Source organism: Oncorhynchus mykiss, unplaced genomic scaffold, assembly GCF_013265735.2.
Source record: "Oncorhynchus mykiss isolate Arlee unplaced genomic scaffold, USDA_OmykA_1.1 un_scaffold_213, whole genome shotgun sequence".
Lineage (NCBI taxonomy): Eukaryota > Metazoa > Chordata > Actinopteri > Salmoniformes > Salmonidae > Oncorhynchus > Oncorhynchus mykiss.
Window position 1 is genome coordinate 538,300 of NW_023493684.1, and position 18,380 is coordinate 556,679.

General features: G+C 44.9%; 1 protein-coding gene across 1 annotated transcript in view; it reads left to right on the forward strand.

The window, feature by feature from the left end:
* LOC118936635 (caspase recruitment domain-containing protein 11-like) overlaps positions 1–18,380 on the forward strand; it is a 112,654-nt gene that overhangs the window by 38,853 nt on the left and 55,421 nt on the right. Inside the window, 4 exon segments of the mRNA XM_036972941.1 lie at positions 7,291–7,355; positions 7,357–7,440; positions 8,943–9,122; positions 16,389–16,535. Coding sequence (XP_036828836.1) covers positions 7,291–7,355; positions 7,357–7,440; positions 8,943–9,122; positions 16,389–16,535 — 476 coding nt within the window.

An 18,380-nucleotide genomic window follows, 5' to 3' on the forward strand; every position in this document is an offset into this window, starting at 1 on the left:
GGGTACACATGACTCCGGGGAAGTGCAGCGTTCTCCAGGAGGTTTATCACGCAATCCCACCGTCGATGGGGTGGTAATTTGGTCGCCTTCTTCTTACTAAAAGCGATAGCCAAATCGGCATATTCTGGGGGAATGCGCACGGTGGAAACCTGGTCTGGACTCTCCACCGTCGTGGCACCGATGGAAACTCCTATACACCTCTCTGAACACTTGTCTGACCACCCCTTAAGAGCCCCCTGTTTCCAGGAAATAAGGGGATTGTGAATAGCCAGCCAGGGAACCCCCAACACCACCGGAAACCCAGGTGAATCAATAAGGTAGAAACTGATCCTCTCCCTATGATTCCCCTGCGTTACCATGTCCAGCGGAATCGTGGCCTCCCTGACCAGCCCTGACCCTAGCGGTCGGCTATCTAAGGAGTGCACGGGGACAGGTGGGTCTATCTGCACTAACGGAATACCCAATTTACGGGCGAGTCCACGATCCATAAAACTCACAGCTGCGCCTGAATCGACTAGCGCCTTATGCTGAAGAGAGGGGAAAAAAGCAGGGAAAAAAATTAACAAAAACATGTGACCAACAGGGAGCTCTGGGTGAGTTTGGTGCTTACTCACCTGGGGTGGCCGAGGAGCGTTCTGCCGACCATCTCGACTCCCAGAAGGACTCCTCCAACACCGGTCCGAAGTGTGTCCTCTCCGTCCACAATAGGAGCAGGAGGAGCCCCCTCTGATCCCCCTAGATGCAGCTCCTCCCAACTCCATCGGAGTGGGAGTGGGAGAGCTGGAAGGTGGAATTAACAGGACCCCTTCTGAACGCCCGCGGGCAGCTAGCAGGTTGTCCAATCGAATAGACATGTCTATTAGTTCATCCAGGGAGAGAGTTGTGTCCCTGCAAGCCAGCTCCCGGCGGACGTCCTCCCGGAGACTACACCGGTAATGGTCCATCAGGGCCCTGTCATTCCACCCAGCACCAGCAGCTAGGGTCCTAAACTCCAACGCGAAGTCCTGCGCGCTCCTCGTCTCCTGTCTGAGGTGGAACAGTCGCTCACCCGCCGCTTTACCCTCTGGTGGATGATCGAACACTGCTCGGAAACGGCGGGTGAACTCCAGGTAGTTGTCCCGAGCCGAGTCTGGACTGTTCCAGACTGCGTTAGCCCAATCCAGGGCCCTGCCCGTTAAACAGGAGACGAGGAGGCTCACACTCTCCTCACCCGAGGGAGCCGGACGCTCGGTAGCCAGGTAGAGCTCCAGCTGGAGCAAAAATCCCCGGCACCCAGCAGCCGCTCCATCGTACTCCCTCGGGGGGGAGAGACGTAGTGCGCCGGACCCAGAGGACGACGTAGGTGGAGTAGGTGGTGTCGGCAGTGGGGGAGCTGGGGTAGACGTCGGGAGACCACTCCTCTCCCATCGTTCCATCCTCTCCATCATCTGGTCCATCGCGGTACCAATCCGATGGAGGACAGCTGTGTGGTGATGAACGCGCTCCTCCATAGTGGGGAGAGGAGTGGTCGCTGCTCCTGCTGACTCCATTTCGAAGGTGCGGGCTTCTGTTACGATCTACTAGGTGTGGTGGTTGGAATCAGGCGCAGAGAGCAGGGTTCAGTCGTCTCTTCACATTTATTCCCCAGCGCAACAAAAACAGTCACGCCAACACACAGGGCGTAAAATAAGTTGCCAGTCAAAAACAACAGGACTAAACAGTCCGGAGAATAAATACAGGAAAAAATCACACCATCAAAACACAGAGTAACAAAAACAAGCCCGCACAAATACCCAGCGGGCCTAGTGCCCCTAAATACCCTACAAACAAATCCTAATACAAAACAGGTGTACCCAATTAACCAATAACCCAAAACAAACGGAAAGGGAATCGATGGCAGCTAATAGGCCGGCGACGACGACCGCCGAGCACCGCCCGAACAGGAAGAGGCACCATCCTCGGCGAGGTTCGTGACACCAATGGGTCCCAGGAACACAATAAATGGTTGTTTTGTTCAATAAAGTCCCTCTCTATATCCCAGTTTTGTTGGCTTGTTCTGTTCAGTAATCCACTGGCTCAATGGCGTTCAAGACATGCAGACGAATACATCCTAATAGTATCAGTAAAGTTCATCAAAACAAGTCAAACAATGTTTCTAATTAATCCTTAGGTTCTCAAATATCTATATAATCGATAATATTTCAACCGGACAATAGCGTATTCAATAGAAAGGAAAAAAACCTTACAGCGTGCACACAGTCATCGTGACAGTGAAAGTGGACACTTGCCAAAAAGTCTAATTCTTGTTTTTTTTCATAAAACAAGCCTGAAACCATGTCTAAAGACTGTTGACATCTAGTGGAAGCCATAGGAACTGCAATCTGGGAGTTATTCCTTTCATTGTTCCATAGCAAAGCATGTAAATGGACAAGGAGGTCAAAAAATCCCATTTCCTGAATGGATTTTCCTCTGGTTTTCACCTGCCATATCAGTTCTGTTATACTCATAGAAATGATTTGAACAGTTTTAGAAATTTGAGTGTTTTCTATCAAAATCGACCAATTATATGCATATCCTAGCATCTGGGCCTGAGTAACAGGCAGTTTACTCTGGGCACACCAGACTCTCCGACATTCAGGATACTGCCCCCTAACCTTATGAAGTTATTAAATAATGCCACTTTAATAATGTTTACATATCTTACATTACTCATATCATATGTATATACTGTATTTTATGCCATCTATTGCACCTTGCCTATGCCGCTCAAGAGAACTGCTCCTTAAAGTAACCACCAAACACTCACACGGAAAACAAACACCCACAAACCAAAAGTGAAACCCAGGCAACCTAAGTATGATTCTCAATCAGAGACAACTAACGACACCTGACTCTGATTGAGAACCATACTAGGCCGAACACAAAAACCAACATAGAAAAACAAACATAGACTGCCCACCCCAACTCACGCCCTGACCATACTAAAACAAACATAGACTGCCCACCCCAACTCACGCCCTGACCATACTAAAACAAACATAGACTGCCCACCCCAACTCACGCCCTGAGCATACTAAAACTAACATAGACTGCCCACCCCAACTCACGCCCTGAGCATACTAAAACTAACATAGACTGCCCACCCCAACTCACGCCCTGACCATACTAAAACAAACATAGACTGCCCACCCCAACTCACGCCCTGACCATACTAAAACAAACATAGACTGCCCACCCCAACTCACGCCCTGAGCATACTAAAACTAACATAGACTGCCCACCCCAACTCACGCCCTGACCATACTAAAACAAACATAGACTGCCCACCCCAACTCACGCCCTGACCATACTAAAACTAACATAGACAACCCACCCAACTCACGCCCTGACCATACTAAAACTAACATAGACTGCCCACCCCAACTCACGCCCTGACCATACTAAAACAAACATAGACTGCCCACCCCAACTCACGCCCTGACCATACTAAAACAAACATAGACTGCCCACCCCAACTCACGCCCTGACCATACTAAAACAAACATAGACTGCCCACCCCAACTCACGCCCTGAGCATACTAAAACTAACATAGACTGCCCACCCCAACTCACGCCCTGACCATACTAAAACAAACATAGACTGCCCACCCCAACTCACGCCCTGACCATACTAAAACTAACATAGACTGCCCACCCCAACTCACGCCCTGACCATACTAAAACTAACATAGACTGCCCACCCAACTCACGCCCTGACCATACTAAAACAAACATAGACTGCCCACCCAACTCACGCCCTGACCATACTAAAACAAACATAGACTGCCCACCCCAACTCACGCCCTGAGCATACAAAACTAACATAGACTGCCCACCCCAACTCACGCCCTGAGCATACTAAAACTAACATAGACTGCCCACCCCAACTCACGCCCTGACCATACTAAAACAAACATAGACTGCCCACCCCAACTCACGCCCTGACCATACTAAAACAAACATAGACTGCCCACCCAACTCACGCCCTGAGCATACTAAAACTAACATAGACTGCCCACCCCAACTCACGCCCTGACCATACTAAAACAACATAGACTGCCCACCCCACCCTCACGCCCTGACCATACTAAAACTAACATAGACAACCCACTGCCCAAAACTCACGCCCTGACCATACTAAAACTAACATAGACTGCCCACCCCCAACTCACGCCCTGACCATACTAAAACAAAACATAGACTGCCCACCCCAACTCACGCCCCTCCTGACCATACTAAAAAACAAAACATAGACTGCCCAACCCAACTCACGCCCTGCCCTCAACTAAAAAAAACATAGACTGCCCACCCCAACTCACGCCCTGACCATACTAAAACTAACATAGACTGCCCACCCAAACTCACGCCCTGACCATACTCAAAACAAACATAGACTGCCCACCCCAAACTCACGCCTGACATACTAAAACTAACATAGACTGCCCACCCCAACTCACGCCCTGACCATACTAAAACTAACATAGACTGCCCACCCCCAACTCACGCCCTGACCATACTAAAAATAACATAGACTGCCCACCCCAACTCACGCCCTGACCATACTAAAACAAAACATAGACTGCCCACCCCAACTCACGCCCTGGACCATACTAAAACTAACATAGACTGCCCACCCCAACTCACGCCCTGACCATACTAAAACAAAAATAGACTGCCCACCCAAACTCACGCCCTGGACCATACTAAAAATAACATAGACTGCCCACCCCAACTCACGCCCTGACCATACTAAAACTAACATAGAACTGCCCACCCAACTCACGCCCTGACCATACTAAAACTAACATAGACTGCCCACCCCAACTCACGCCCTGACCATACTAAAAACAAACATAGACTGCCACCCCCAACTCACGCCCTGACCATACTAAAACTAACATAGACTGCCAACCCCAACTCACGCCCTGACCATACTAAAACAAATAATAAAATAACAGAACTATGGTCAGAATGTGACAATTCGTGTGCTGAGCAATTTGCCAATATAATTCTTGAGGAGGTGTAACTCTGCCAGATCACGGTCGAACCAGGGGCTGAACCTGTTTTTAATTCTCATTTTCTTTATGGGTGCGTATTTGTTACGGAAAATATCAAAAAAGATGGTCCAAGCGTTTTCTTCAGATCAAGCTGATTTTTTGACAAGCGTCTATGACAAGTCAGGACAGGTCGTTTCACTGAGCAGCCATTATGAACACAGGCTGTAAAACAGTGATCACTAAGGTCTTTACAGAAAACACAACGTCAGTCAATCTGGAAAATTTAAGAACTTTGAAAGTTTATTCAAGCGCAGTTGCAAAAACCATCAAACACTATGATGAAATTGACTCTCATGAGGACCGCCACAGAAAAGGAAGACACAGGGTTACCTCTGCTGCAAAGGATATTTTATTTTATTTATTTATTTATTTTACCTTATTTAACCAGGTAGGCAAGTTGAGAACAAGTTCTCATTTACAATTGCGACCTGGCCAAGATAAAGCAAAGCAGTTCGACAGATACAACAACACAGAGTTACACATGGAGTAAAAAAACATACAGTCAATAATAAAGTATAAACAAGTCTATATACAATGTGAGCAAATGAGGTGAGAAGGGAGGTAAAGGCAAAAAAGGCCTTGGTGGCAAGGTAAATACAATATAGCAAGTAAAACACTGGAATGGTAGTTTTGCAATGGAAGAATGTGCAAAGTAGAAATAAAAATAATGGGGTGCAAAGGAGCAAAATAAATAAATAAATTAAATACAGTTGGGAAAGAGGTAGTTGATAGGCTAAATCATAGGTGGGCTATGTACAGGTGCAGTAATCTGTGAGCTGCTCTGACAGTTGGTGCTTAAAGCTAGTGAGGGAGATAAGTGTTTCCAGTTTCAGAGATTTTTGTAGTTCGTTCCAGTCATTGGCAGCAGAGAACTGGAAAGAGAGGCGGCCAAAGAAAGAATTGGTTTTGGGGGTGACTAGAGAGATATACCTGCTGGAGCGTGTGCTACAGGTGGGAGATGCTATGGTGACCAGCGAGCTGAGATAAGGGGGGACTACCTAGCAGGGTCTTGTAGATGACATGGAGCCAGTGGGTTTGGCGACGAGTATGAAGCGAGGGCCAGCCAACGAGAGCGTACAGGTCGCAATGGTGGGTAGTATATGGGGCTTGGTGACAAAACGGATTGCACTGTGATAGACTGCATCCAATTTGTTGAGTAGGGTATTGGAGGCTATTTTGTAAATTACATCGCCAAAGTCGAGGATTGGTAGGATGGTCAGTTTTACAAGGGTATGTTTGGCAGCATGAGTGAAGGATGCTTTGTTGCGAAATAGGAATAAGTTCATTAGAGTTAACTGCACCTAAGATTGCAGCCCAAATAAATGCTTCACAGTGTTCAAGTAACAGACACATCCCACCATCAACTGTTCAGAGGAGACTGCGTGAATCAGGCCTTCATGATCGAATTGCTGCAAAGAAAACACTACAAAAGGGCATCAATAATAAGAAGAGACTTGCTTGGGCAAGAAACACGAGCAGTGGAAATCTGTCCTTGGTCTTATGACAAATTTTTGTTTCCAACCTCTGTGTCTTTGTGAGACGCAGAGTAGGTGAACGGATGATCTCCGCACGTGTGGTTCCCGTCGTGAAGCATGGAGGAGGAGGTGTGATGGTGTGGGGGTGCTTTGCTGGTGACAATGTCATGATTTATTAGAATTCAAGGCACACTCAACCAGCATGGCTACCACAGCATTCTCCAGCAGTATGCCACCCTATGTCATCCCATCTGGTTTGCGCTTAGTGGGAGGACAATGACCCAACACACCTCCAGGCTGTGCAAGGGCTATTTGACCAAGATGGAGAGTGATGGAGTGCTGCATCAGATGCCCTGGCCTCGACAATCACCCGACCTCAAGCCAATTGAGATTTTTTGGGATGAGTTGGATCACAGAGTGAAGGAAAAGCAGCCAACAAGTGCTACAAATATATGGGAACTCCTTCAAGGCTGTTTGAAAAGCATTCCAGGTGAAGCTGGTTGAGCGAATGCCAAGAGTGTGCAAAGCTGTCATCAAGGCAAAGGGTGGCTACTGTGAAGAATCTAAATATAAAATATATTTCGATTTAACACTTTTTTTAATAAAAAATAAATAAATCCATATATGCTATTTCATAGTTTAATGTCTTCACTAATATTCTACATTGTTGAAAATAGTAAAAAAAAACAACTTGAATGAGTAGATGTGTCCAAACTTTTTACTGGTACTGTATATTCCAGGATACAACAAGATGAAGGAAGATAGGAACAACTACAATGATGAGCTACTGAGGGTGAAGGATGAGAAACTATAAACTGGCCATGCGGTATGCAACGCTCAGCGAGGAGAAGAACATGGCTGTGATGAGGAGCAGGGACCTGCAGCTGGAGGTACACACACACGCACACACACACACACACACACACACACACACACACACACCTCATCTCTCCTTGTGAAGATTGAACAGCTTCAGTCCCTCTGTATATTATTATTATTACATTATTATTATTATATTAGATCGACCAGCTGAAACACAGGCTAAAACAAGCTAGAGGAGTGTAATTATTATTATAATTATTATTATATTATAATTATATTATTATTATGATTAATATATTATTATCATTATTATATTATTATTATATTATTATTATAATTATTATATTATTATTATAATTATTATATTATTATCATTATTATATTATTATTATGATTAATATTTATTATCATTATTATATTATTATTATATTATTATTATAATTATTATATATTATTATTATATTATTATCATTATTATATTATTATTATTATATTATATTATCATCATTATTATTATATTATAATTATTATAGTGATATTATTATAATTATTATTATTATAGTATTATTACATTATTATTATTATAATATTATTATTATTATATTATTACATTATTATTATTATAATCATTTATTATTATTATTATTATCATTGTTATATTATTATTATAATTATATTATATATTATTATTATTATTATTATTATTATCAGTGTTATTATTATATTATAATTATTATAGTGATATTATTATAATATTATTATTATTATAGTATTATTACATTATTATTATTATAATATTATTATTATTATATTATTACATTATTATTATTATAATCATTATATTATTATTATTATTATCATTGTTATATTATTATTATAATTATTATTATATTATTATTATTATTATTATATTATTATCATTGTTATTATTATATTATAATTATTATAGTGATATTATTATTATATTATTATTATATTATTATTACATTATTATTATTATAATATTATTATTATTATATTATTACATTATTATTATTATAATCATTATATTATTATTATTATATTACTATCATTATTATATTATTATCATTATTATATTATAATGATATTATTATTATTATATTGTTATATTATTATTATTATTATTATAGTATTATTATTATTATTATAGTATTATTATTATATAATTATTATTATTATATTACTATCATTATTATATTATTACATTATTATTATTATAATCATTATTATATTATTACATTATTATTATTATAATCATTATATTATTATTATTATGATTATATATTATTACATTATTATTATATAATCATTATATTATTATTATTATTACTATCATTATTATAGTATTATCATTATTATATTATAATGATATTATTATTATTATTATTATTATAGTATTATTATTATTATTATAGTATTATTATTATTATTATAGTATTATTATTATTATAATCATTATTATATGATTACATTATTATTATTATAATCATTATTATATTATTACATTATTATTATTATTATATAATTATTATTATCATTATTATATTAGATCGACCAGCTGAAACACAGACTAAACAAGCTAGAGGAGGAATGTAAGATGGAGAGAAAACAGAGTCTGAAACTGAAGAACGACATCGAGAACCGACCGAGAAAAGAACAGATCTTCGAACTGGAGAGAGAGAACGAGGTTCTGAAGATCAAACTGCAGGAGCTGCAATCTATCATACAGGTACCCAACCCTTAACCCCTACCCTAACCCTAACCCTATCATACAGGTACCCAACCCTAACCCTTAACCCTAACACCTACCCTTAACTCTTAATCCCTAACACATACCCTTAACCCTAACCCCTACCCTTAACCCCTAACACCTACCCTTAACCCCCTAACCCCTAACACCTAACATCTAACCCCCAACACCTAACCCCCAACCCCTAACCCAAAGCCCTACCCTCAACCGTAACCCCTAACCCTACCCTTAACCCTTAACCCAAATCCCTAACCCTTAACCCCTACCCTTATAACCCCCAACCCCAAACCCTTAACCCTTAACCCCTAACCCTACCCCAACCCCCAACCCCAAACTCTTAACCCAAACCCTTAACCCCAACCCCAACCCCTTAACCCTAACCCTTAACCCTTAACCCCTACCCTTAACCCCCACCCCAAACTCTTAACCCTAACCCCTAACCCCCAATCCCCAACCCCTAACTCGTAACCCAAACCCCTACCCTTAACCCTTAACCCCCAACCCCAAACTCTTAACCCAAACCCTACCCGTAACCCTAACCACTAACCCCCAACCCCAAACCCTTAACCCCTACCCTTAACCCCCAACCCCAAACCCTTAACCCTTAACCCCTAACCCCTAACCCCAAACCCTTAAACCCTAACTCTTAACCCAAACTCCTACCCTTAACCTAACCACTAACCCCCAACCCCAAACCCTTTAACCCTAAACCCTTAACCCCACAACCCCAAACCCTTAACCCTTAACCCCAAACCCTTAACCCTAACCCTTAACCCCCAAACCCAAACTCTTAACCCTAACCCCTAACCCCCAATCCCCAACCCCTAACTCTTAACCCAAACCCCTACCCTTAACCCTTAACCCCCAACGCCCAACCCCAAACTCTTAACCCAAACCCTACCCGTAACCCCTAACTCCTACCCTTAACCCTTACCCATAACCCTAACCACTAACCCCAACTCCAAACTCTTAACACAAACCCCTACCCTTAACCCCTAACCCCTACCCGTAACCCTTTTACCCCTACCCCCTAACACCTACCCTTAACCCCTAACCCCTAACACCTAACATCTAACCCCCAACACCTAACCCCCAACCCCTAACCCAAAGCCCTACCCTCAACCGTTAACCCCTAACCCCTACCCTTAACCCTTAACCCAAATCCCTAACCCTTAACCCCTACCCTTAACCCCCAACCCCAAACCCTTAACCCTTAACCCCTAACCCCTACCCCAACCCCCAACCCCAAACTCTTAACCCAAACCCTGAACCCTCAACCCCAACCCCTTAACCCTAACCCTTAACCCTTAACCCCCAACCCCAAACTCTTAACCCTAACCCCTAACCCCCAATCCCCAACCCCTAACTCTTAACCCAAACCCCTACCCTTAACCCTTAACCCCCAACCCCAAACTCTTAACCCAAACCCTACCCTTAACCCTAACCACTAACCCCCAACCCCAAACTCTTAACCCAAACCCTTAACCCCCAACCCCAAACCCTTAACCCTTAACCCCTAACCCCTACTCTTAACCCTTAACCCAAATCCCTAACCCTTAACCCCTACCCTTAACCCCCAACCCCAAACCCTTAACCCTTAACCCCTAACCCCTACCCCCAAACCCTTAAACCCTAACTCTTAACCCAAACTCCTACCCTTAACCCTAACCACTAACCCCCAACCCCAAACCCTTTAACCCTAAACCCTTAACCCCCAACCCCAACCCTTAACCCTTAACCCCAAACCCTTAACCCTAACCCTTAACCCCCAAACCCAAACTCTTAACCCTAACCCCTAACCCCCAATCCCCAACCCCTAACTCTTAACCCAAACCCCTACCCTTAACCCTTAACCCCCAACGCCCAACCCCAAACTCTTAACCCAAACCCTACCCGTAACCCCTAACTCCTACCCTTAACCCTTACCCATAACCCTTAACCCTAACCACTAACCCCAACTCCAAACTCTTAACACAAACCCCTTACCCTTAACCCCTAACCCCTACCCGTAACCCCTTTACCCCTACCCCCTAACACCTACCCTTAACCCCTACCCATAATCCTTAACCCTTAACCCCTACCCATAACCCTTACCCCTACCCTTAACCCTTAACCCCTACCCATAACCCTTAACCACTAAACCCAAACCCCCAACCCCAAACTCTTAACCCAAACCCCTAACCCTTAACCCCTACCCTTAACCCCTAACCCCTACCCGTAACCCCTACCGTAACCCCTAACCCCTACCCGTAACCCCTTTACCCCTACCCCCTAACACCTACCCTTAACCCTTAACCCCTACCCATAATCCTTAACCCTTAACCCCTACCCATAACCCTTACCCCTACCCTTAACCCTTAACCCATACCCATAACCCTTAACCCCTACCCTTAACTCCTACCCATAACCCTTAACCCCAAACCCCCAACCCCAAACTCTTAACCCAAACCCCTTAACCCTAACCCTAACCCTAACCCAACCCTTAACCCCTACCCTAACCCTAACCCTATCATACAGGTACCCAACCCTAACCCTTAACCCTAACACCTACCCTTAACTCTTAATCCCTAAACACATACCCTTAACCCTAACCCCTACCTTAACCCCTAACACCTACCCTTAACCCCTAACCCCTAACACCTAACATCTAACCCCCAACACCTAACCCCCAACCCCTAACCCAAAGCCCTACCCTCAACCGTTAACCCCTAACCCCTACCCTTAACCCTTAACCCAAATCCCTAACCCTTAACCCCTACCCTTAACCCCCAACCCCAAACCCTTAACCCTTAACCCCTAACCCCTACCCCAACCCCCAACCCCAAACTCTTAACCCAAACCCTTAACCCCAACCCCAACCCCTTAACCCTAACCCTTAACCCTTAACCCCTACCCTTAACCCCCAACCCCAAACTCTTAACCCTAACCCCTAACCCCAATCCCCAACCCCTAACTCTTAACCCAAACCCCTACCCTTAACCCTTAACCCCCAACCCCAAACTCTTAACCCAAACCCTACCCTTAACCCTAACCACTAACCCCCAACCCCCAACCCCAAACCCTTAACCCCTACCCTTAACCCCCAACCCCAAACCCTTAACCCTTAACCCCTAACCCCTAACCCCAAACCCTTAAACCCTAACTCTTAACCCAAACTCCTACCCTTAACCCTAACCACTAACCCCCAACCCCAAACCCTTTAACCCTAAACCCTTAACCCCACAACCCCAAACCCTTAACCCTTAACCCCAAACCCTTAACCCTAACCCTTAACCCCCAAACCCAACTCTTAACCCTAACCCTAACCCCCAATCCCCAACCCCTAACTCTTAACCCAAACCCCTACCCTTAACCCTTAACCCCCAACGCCCCAACCCCAAACTCTTAACCCAAACCCTACCCGTAACCCCTAACTCCTACCCTTAACCCTTACCCATAACCCTAACCACTAACCCCAACTCCAAACTCTTAACACAAACCCCTACCCTTAACCCCTAACCCCTACCCGTAACCCTTTTACCCCTACCCCCTAACACCTACCCTTAACCCCTAACCCCTAACACCTAACATCTAACCCCCAACACCTAACCCCCAACCCCTAACCCAAAGCCCTACCCTCAACCGTTAACCCCTAACCCCTACCCTTAACCCTTAACCCAAATCCCTAACCCTTAACCCCTACCCTTAACCCCCAACCCCAAACCCTTAACCCTTAACCCCTAACCCCTACCCCAACCCCCAACCCAAACTCTTAACCCAAACCCTTAACCCTCAACCCCAACCCCTTAACCCTAACCCTTAACCCTTAACCCCAACCCCAAACTCTTAACCCTAACCCCTAACCCCCAATCCCCAACCCCTAACTCTTAACCCAAACCCCTACCCTTAACCCTTAACCCCCAACCCCAAACTCTTTAACCCAAACCCTACCCTTAACCCTAACCACTAACCCCCAACCCCAAACTCTTAACCCAAACCCTTAACCCCAACCCCAAACCCTTAACCCTTAACCCCTAACCCCTACTCTTAACCCTTAACCCAAATCCCTAACCCTTAACCCCTACCCTTAACCCCCAACCCCAAACCCTTAACCCTTAACCCCTAACCCCTACCCCCAAACCCTTAAACCCTAACTCTTAACCCAAACTCCTACCCTTAACCCTAACCACTAACCCCCAACCCCAAACCCTTTAACCCTAAACCCTTAACCCCCAACCCCAAACCCTTAACCCTTAACCCCAAACCCTTAACCCTAACCCTTAACCCCCAAACCCAAACTCTTAACCCTAACCCCTAACCCCCAATCCCCAACCCCTAACTCTTAACCCAAACCCCTACCCTTAACCCTTAACCCCCAACGCCCAACCCCAAACTCTTAACCCAAACCCTACCCGTAACCCCTAACTCCTACCCTTAACCCTTACCCATAACCCTTAACCCTAACCACTAACCCCAACTCCAAACTCTTAACACAAACCCCTACCCTTAACCCCTAACCCCTACCCGTAACCCCTTTACCCCTACCCCCTAACACCTACCCTTAACCCCTACCCATAATCCTTAACCCTTAACCCCTACCCATAACCCTTACCCCTACCCTTAACCCTTAACCCCTACCCATAACCCTTAACCACTAAACCCAAACCCCCAACCCCAAACTCTTAACCCAAACCCCTAACCCTTAACCCCTACCCTTAACCCCTAACCCCTACCCGTAACCCCTACCGTAACCCCTAACCCCTACCCGTAACCCCTTTACCCCTACCCCCTAACACCTACCCTTAACCCTTAACCCCTACCCATAATCCGTAACCCTTAACCCCTACCCATAACCCTTACCCCTACCCTTAACCCTTAACCCATACCCATAACCCTTAACCCCTACCCTTAACTCCTACCCATAACCCTTAACCCCAAACCCCAACCCCAAACTCTTAACCCAAACCCCTTAACCCTAACCCTAACCCTAACCCAACCCTTAACCCCTACCCTAACCCTAACCCTATCATACAGGTACCCAACCCTAACCCTTAACCCTAACACCTACCCTTAACTCTTAATCCCTAACACATACCCTTAACCCTAACCCCTACCCTTAACCCCTAACACCTACCCTTAACCCCTAACCCCTAACACCTAACATCTAACCCCCAACACCTAACCCCCAACCCCTAACCAAAGCCCTACCCTCAACCGTTAACCCCTACCCTTAACCCTTAACCCAAATCCCTAACCCTTAACCCCTACCCTTAACCCCCAACCCCAAACCCTTAACCCTTAACCCCTAACCCCTACCCCCAACCCCCAACCCCAACCCCTTAACCCTAACCCTTAACCCTTAACCCCTACCCTTAACCCCCAACCCCAAACTCTTAACCCTAACCCCTAACCCCCAATCCCCAACCCCTAACTCTTAACCCAAACCCCTACCCTTAACCCTTAACCCCCAACCCCAAACTCTTAACCCAAACCCTACCCTTAACCCTAACCACTAACCCCCAACCCCCAACCCCAAACTCTTAACCCAAACCCTTAACCCCCAACCCCAAACCCTTAACCCTAACCCTTAACCCCTAACCCTACTCTTAACCCTTAACCCAAATCCCTAACCCTTAACCCCTACCCTTAACCCCCAACCCCAAACCCTTAACCCTTAACCCCTAACCCCTACCCCCAAACCCTTAAACCCTAACTCTTAACCCAAACTCCTACCCTTAACCCTAACCACTAACCCCAACCCCAAACCCTTTAACCCTAAACCCTTAACCCCCAACCCCAAACCCTTAACCCTTAACCCCAAACCCTTAACCCTAACCCTTAACCCCCAAACCCAAACTCTTAACCCTAACCCCTAACCCCCAACCCCAAACTCTTAACCCAAATCCTACCCTTAACCCCTAACTCCTACCCTTAACCCTTACCCATAACCCTTAACCCTAACCACTAACCCCAACTCCAAACTCTTAACACAAACCCCTACCCTTAACCCCTAACCCCTACCCGTAACCCCTTTACCCCTACCCCCTAACACCTACCCTTAACCCTTAACCCCTACCCATAATCCTTAACCCTTAACCCCTACCCATAATCCTTAACCCCTACCCATAATCCTTAACCCCTACCCATAACCCTTAACCACTAACCCCAAACCCCCAACCCCAAACTCTTAACCCAAACCCCTAACCCGAACCCTTAACCCCTACCCTTAACCCCTAACCCCTACCCGTAACCCCTAACTCCTACCCGTAACCCCTAACCCCTACCCTTAACCCATACCCATAACCCTTACCCCTACCCTTAACCCTTAACCCCTACCCATAACCCTTAACCACTAAACCCAAACCCCCAACCCCAAACTCTTAACCCAAACCCCTAACCCTTAACCCCTACCCTTAACCCCTAACCCCTACCCGTAACCCCTACCCGTAACCCGTAACCCCTACCCGTAACCCCTAACCCCTACCCTTAACCCTTAACCCATACCCATAACCCTTAACCCCTACCCTTAACTCCTACCCATAACCCTTAACCCCAAACCCCCAACCCCAAACTCTTAACCCAAACCCCTTAACCCTAACCCTTAACCCCTACCCTTAACCCTTAACCCCTACCCATAACCCTAACCCCTACCCGTAACCCCTAACTCCTACCCGTAACCCCTAACCCCTACCCTTAACCCATACCCATAACCCTTACCCCTACCCTTAACCCTTAACCCCTACCCATAACCCTTAACCACTAAACCCAAACCCCCAACCCCAAACTCTTAACCCAAACCCCTAACCCTTAACCCCTACCCTTAACCCCTAACCCCTACCCGTAACCCCTACCCGTAACCCCTAACCCCTTCCCGTAACCCCTAACCCCTACCCTTAACCCTTAACCCATACCCATAACCCTTAACCCCAAACCCCCAACCCCAAACTCTTAACCCAAACCCCTTAACCCTAACCCTTAACCCCTACCCTTAACCCCTACCCATAACCCTTACCCATAACCCTTAACCCCTACCCTTAACCCCTAACCCTAACCCCTAACCCTTAACCCTTAGCCTATAACCTTTATTTATTTAACTTTGGGAATCCAAATGATACATTCATTCTACTTTCTCCCCTGGATGTGTGTGTGTGTGTGCACGTGTGTGTGCACGTGTGTGTGCATGTGTGTGTTTGTGTGCATGTGTGTGTGTTTGTGCATGTGTGTGTGCGTGCGTCTGCGTGTGTGTTTGTGTGTGTGCGTGTGTAGCCAGGGCCTCTGCCTGCGTCTGACAAGGCGATCCTGGACATTCTGGAACACGACCGCCAGGAGGCGTTAGAAGACAGACAAGACCTGGTCAACAGACTGTACAACCTGCATGAGGAGATACGGCAGGCGGAGGAGCTACGAGACAAGGTTATTATAGTAGTATTACTGTACAACCTGCATGAGGAGATACGGCAGGCGGAGGAGCTACGAGACAAGGTTATTATAGTAGCATTACTGTACAACCTGCATGAGGAGATACGGCAGGCGGAGGAGCTACGAGACAAGGTTATTATAGTAGTATTACTGTACAACCTGCATGAGGAGATACGGCAGGCTGAGGAGCTACGAGACAAGGTTATTATAGTAGTATTACTGTACAACCTGCATGAGGAGATACGGCAGGCGGAGGAGCTACGAGACAAGGTTATTATAGTAGTATTACTGTACAACTTGCATGAGGAGATACGGCAGGCGGAGGAGCTACGAGACAAAGTTATTATAGTAGTATTATAGTAGTATTAGGTTATACACACACAGGGGAAAAAAGATGTTGAGCAAACTCAAAATATCAAGGCAACCAGCTGCAGTAGGATTTCTATTTCTGAACCAATATACTGTACATTCTCAATATGAATTATGTCAATACATACAGTACATACAGTGCATGACATACAGTATATTGTATCATTAGGCCTTCCTTTGAGAGTCACACCCTAACAGTGTTCTGAAACTCCTGGTTTACAAGCCACATCAAGCCAGCAAGTCACATATTTCTGGCTTGCAAAGTGATGTGTAATTCCTACTGGAATACAGCCAGACTGAGGTTATCCAACAATTGACAACTGCATTCAGAATGACTGCCGGGGTAGGGAAGATTGACTAATGAGACTACCTCATTCATCTGAACTGGATCAACCGTCTTAGTAACAGGTACTATATGTGCAACTACCAACAGATTGGATTAGTTTAGAAATACAGTGTGTTGTTTACCTTTTGTAGCACAAGACTAATCAAGCAGTCAATTAACATAAAACAGTACAGGTATTGAAACAAACAATTCTGAAAATCAACCTGCAATACAGAATGCTGGGAAATATGATAATGATGGGTGTGGTTTTAAGTAGCATTGAGCAAACATGAATTAGTGATTTCACTCAACAAGTTCATTGAAAAGTGCACCTCACAGATGGAACAATTTTGAGCGAATTAGAATCTAGTGCTGAGCGAATTAGAATCTAGTGCTGAGCGAATTAGAATCTAGTGCTGAGCGAATTAGAATCTAGTGCTGAGCGAATTAGAATCTAGTGCTGAGCGAATTAGAATCTAGAGCTGAGCGAATTAGAATCTAGTGCTGAGCGAATTAGAATCTAGTGCTGAGCGAATTAGAATATAGTGTTGAGCGAATTAGAATCTAGCGCTGAGCGAGTTATAATCTAGTGCTGAGCGAATTAGAATCTAGTGCTGAGCGAATTAGAATCTAGTGCTGAGCGAATTAGAATCTAGTGCTGAGCGAATTAGAATCTAGTGCTGAGCGAATTAGAATCTAGTGCTGAGCGAATTAGAATCTAGTGCTGAGCGAATTAGAATCTAGTGCTGAGCGAATTAGAATCTAGTGCTGAGCGAATTAGAATCTAGTGTTGAGCGAATTAGAATCTAGTGCTGAGCGCATTAGAATCTAGTGCTGAGCGAGTTAGAATCTAGTGCTGAGCGCATTAGAATCTAGTGCTGAGCGAATTAGAATCTAGTGCTGAGCGAATTAGAATCTAGTGTTGAGCGAGTTAGAATCTAGTGCTGAGCGCATTAGAATCTAGTGCTGAGCGAATTAGAATCTAGTGCTGAGCGAATTAGAATCTAGTGCTGAGCGAATTAGAATCTAGCGCTGAGCGAATTAGAATCTAGTGCTGAGCGAATTAGAATCTAGCGCTGAGCGAATTAGAATCTAGTGTTGAGTTTACTAGAAATCCTGCATCTGGTTGATATTTAAGTTGAATC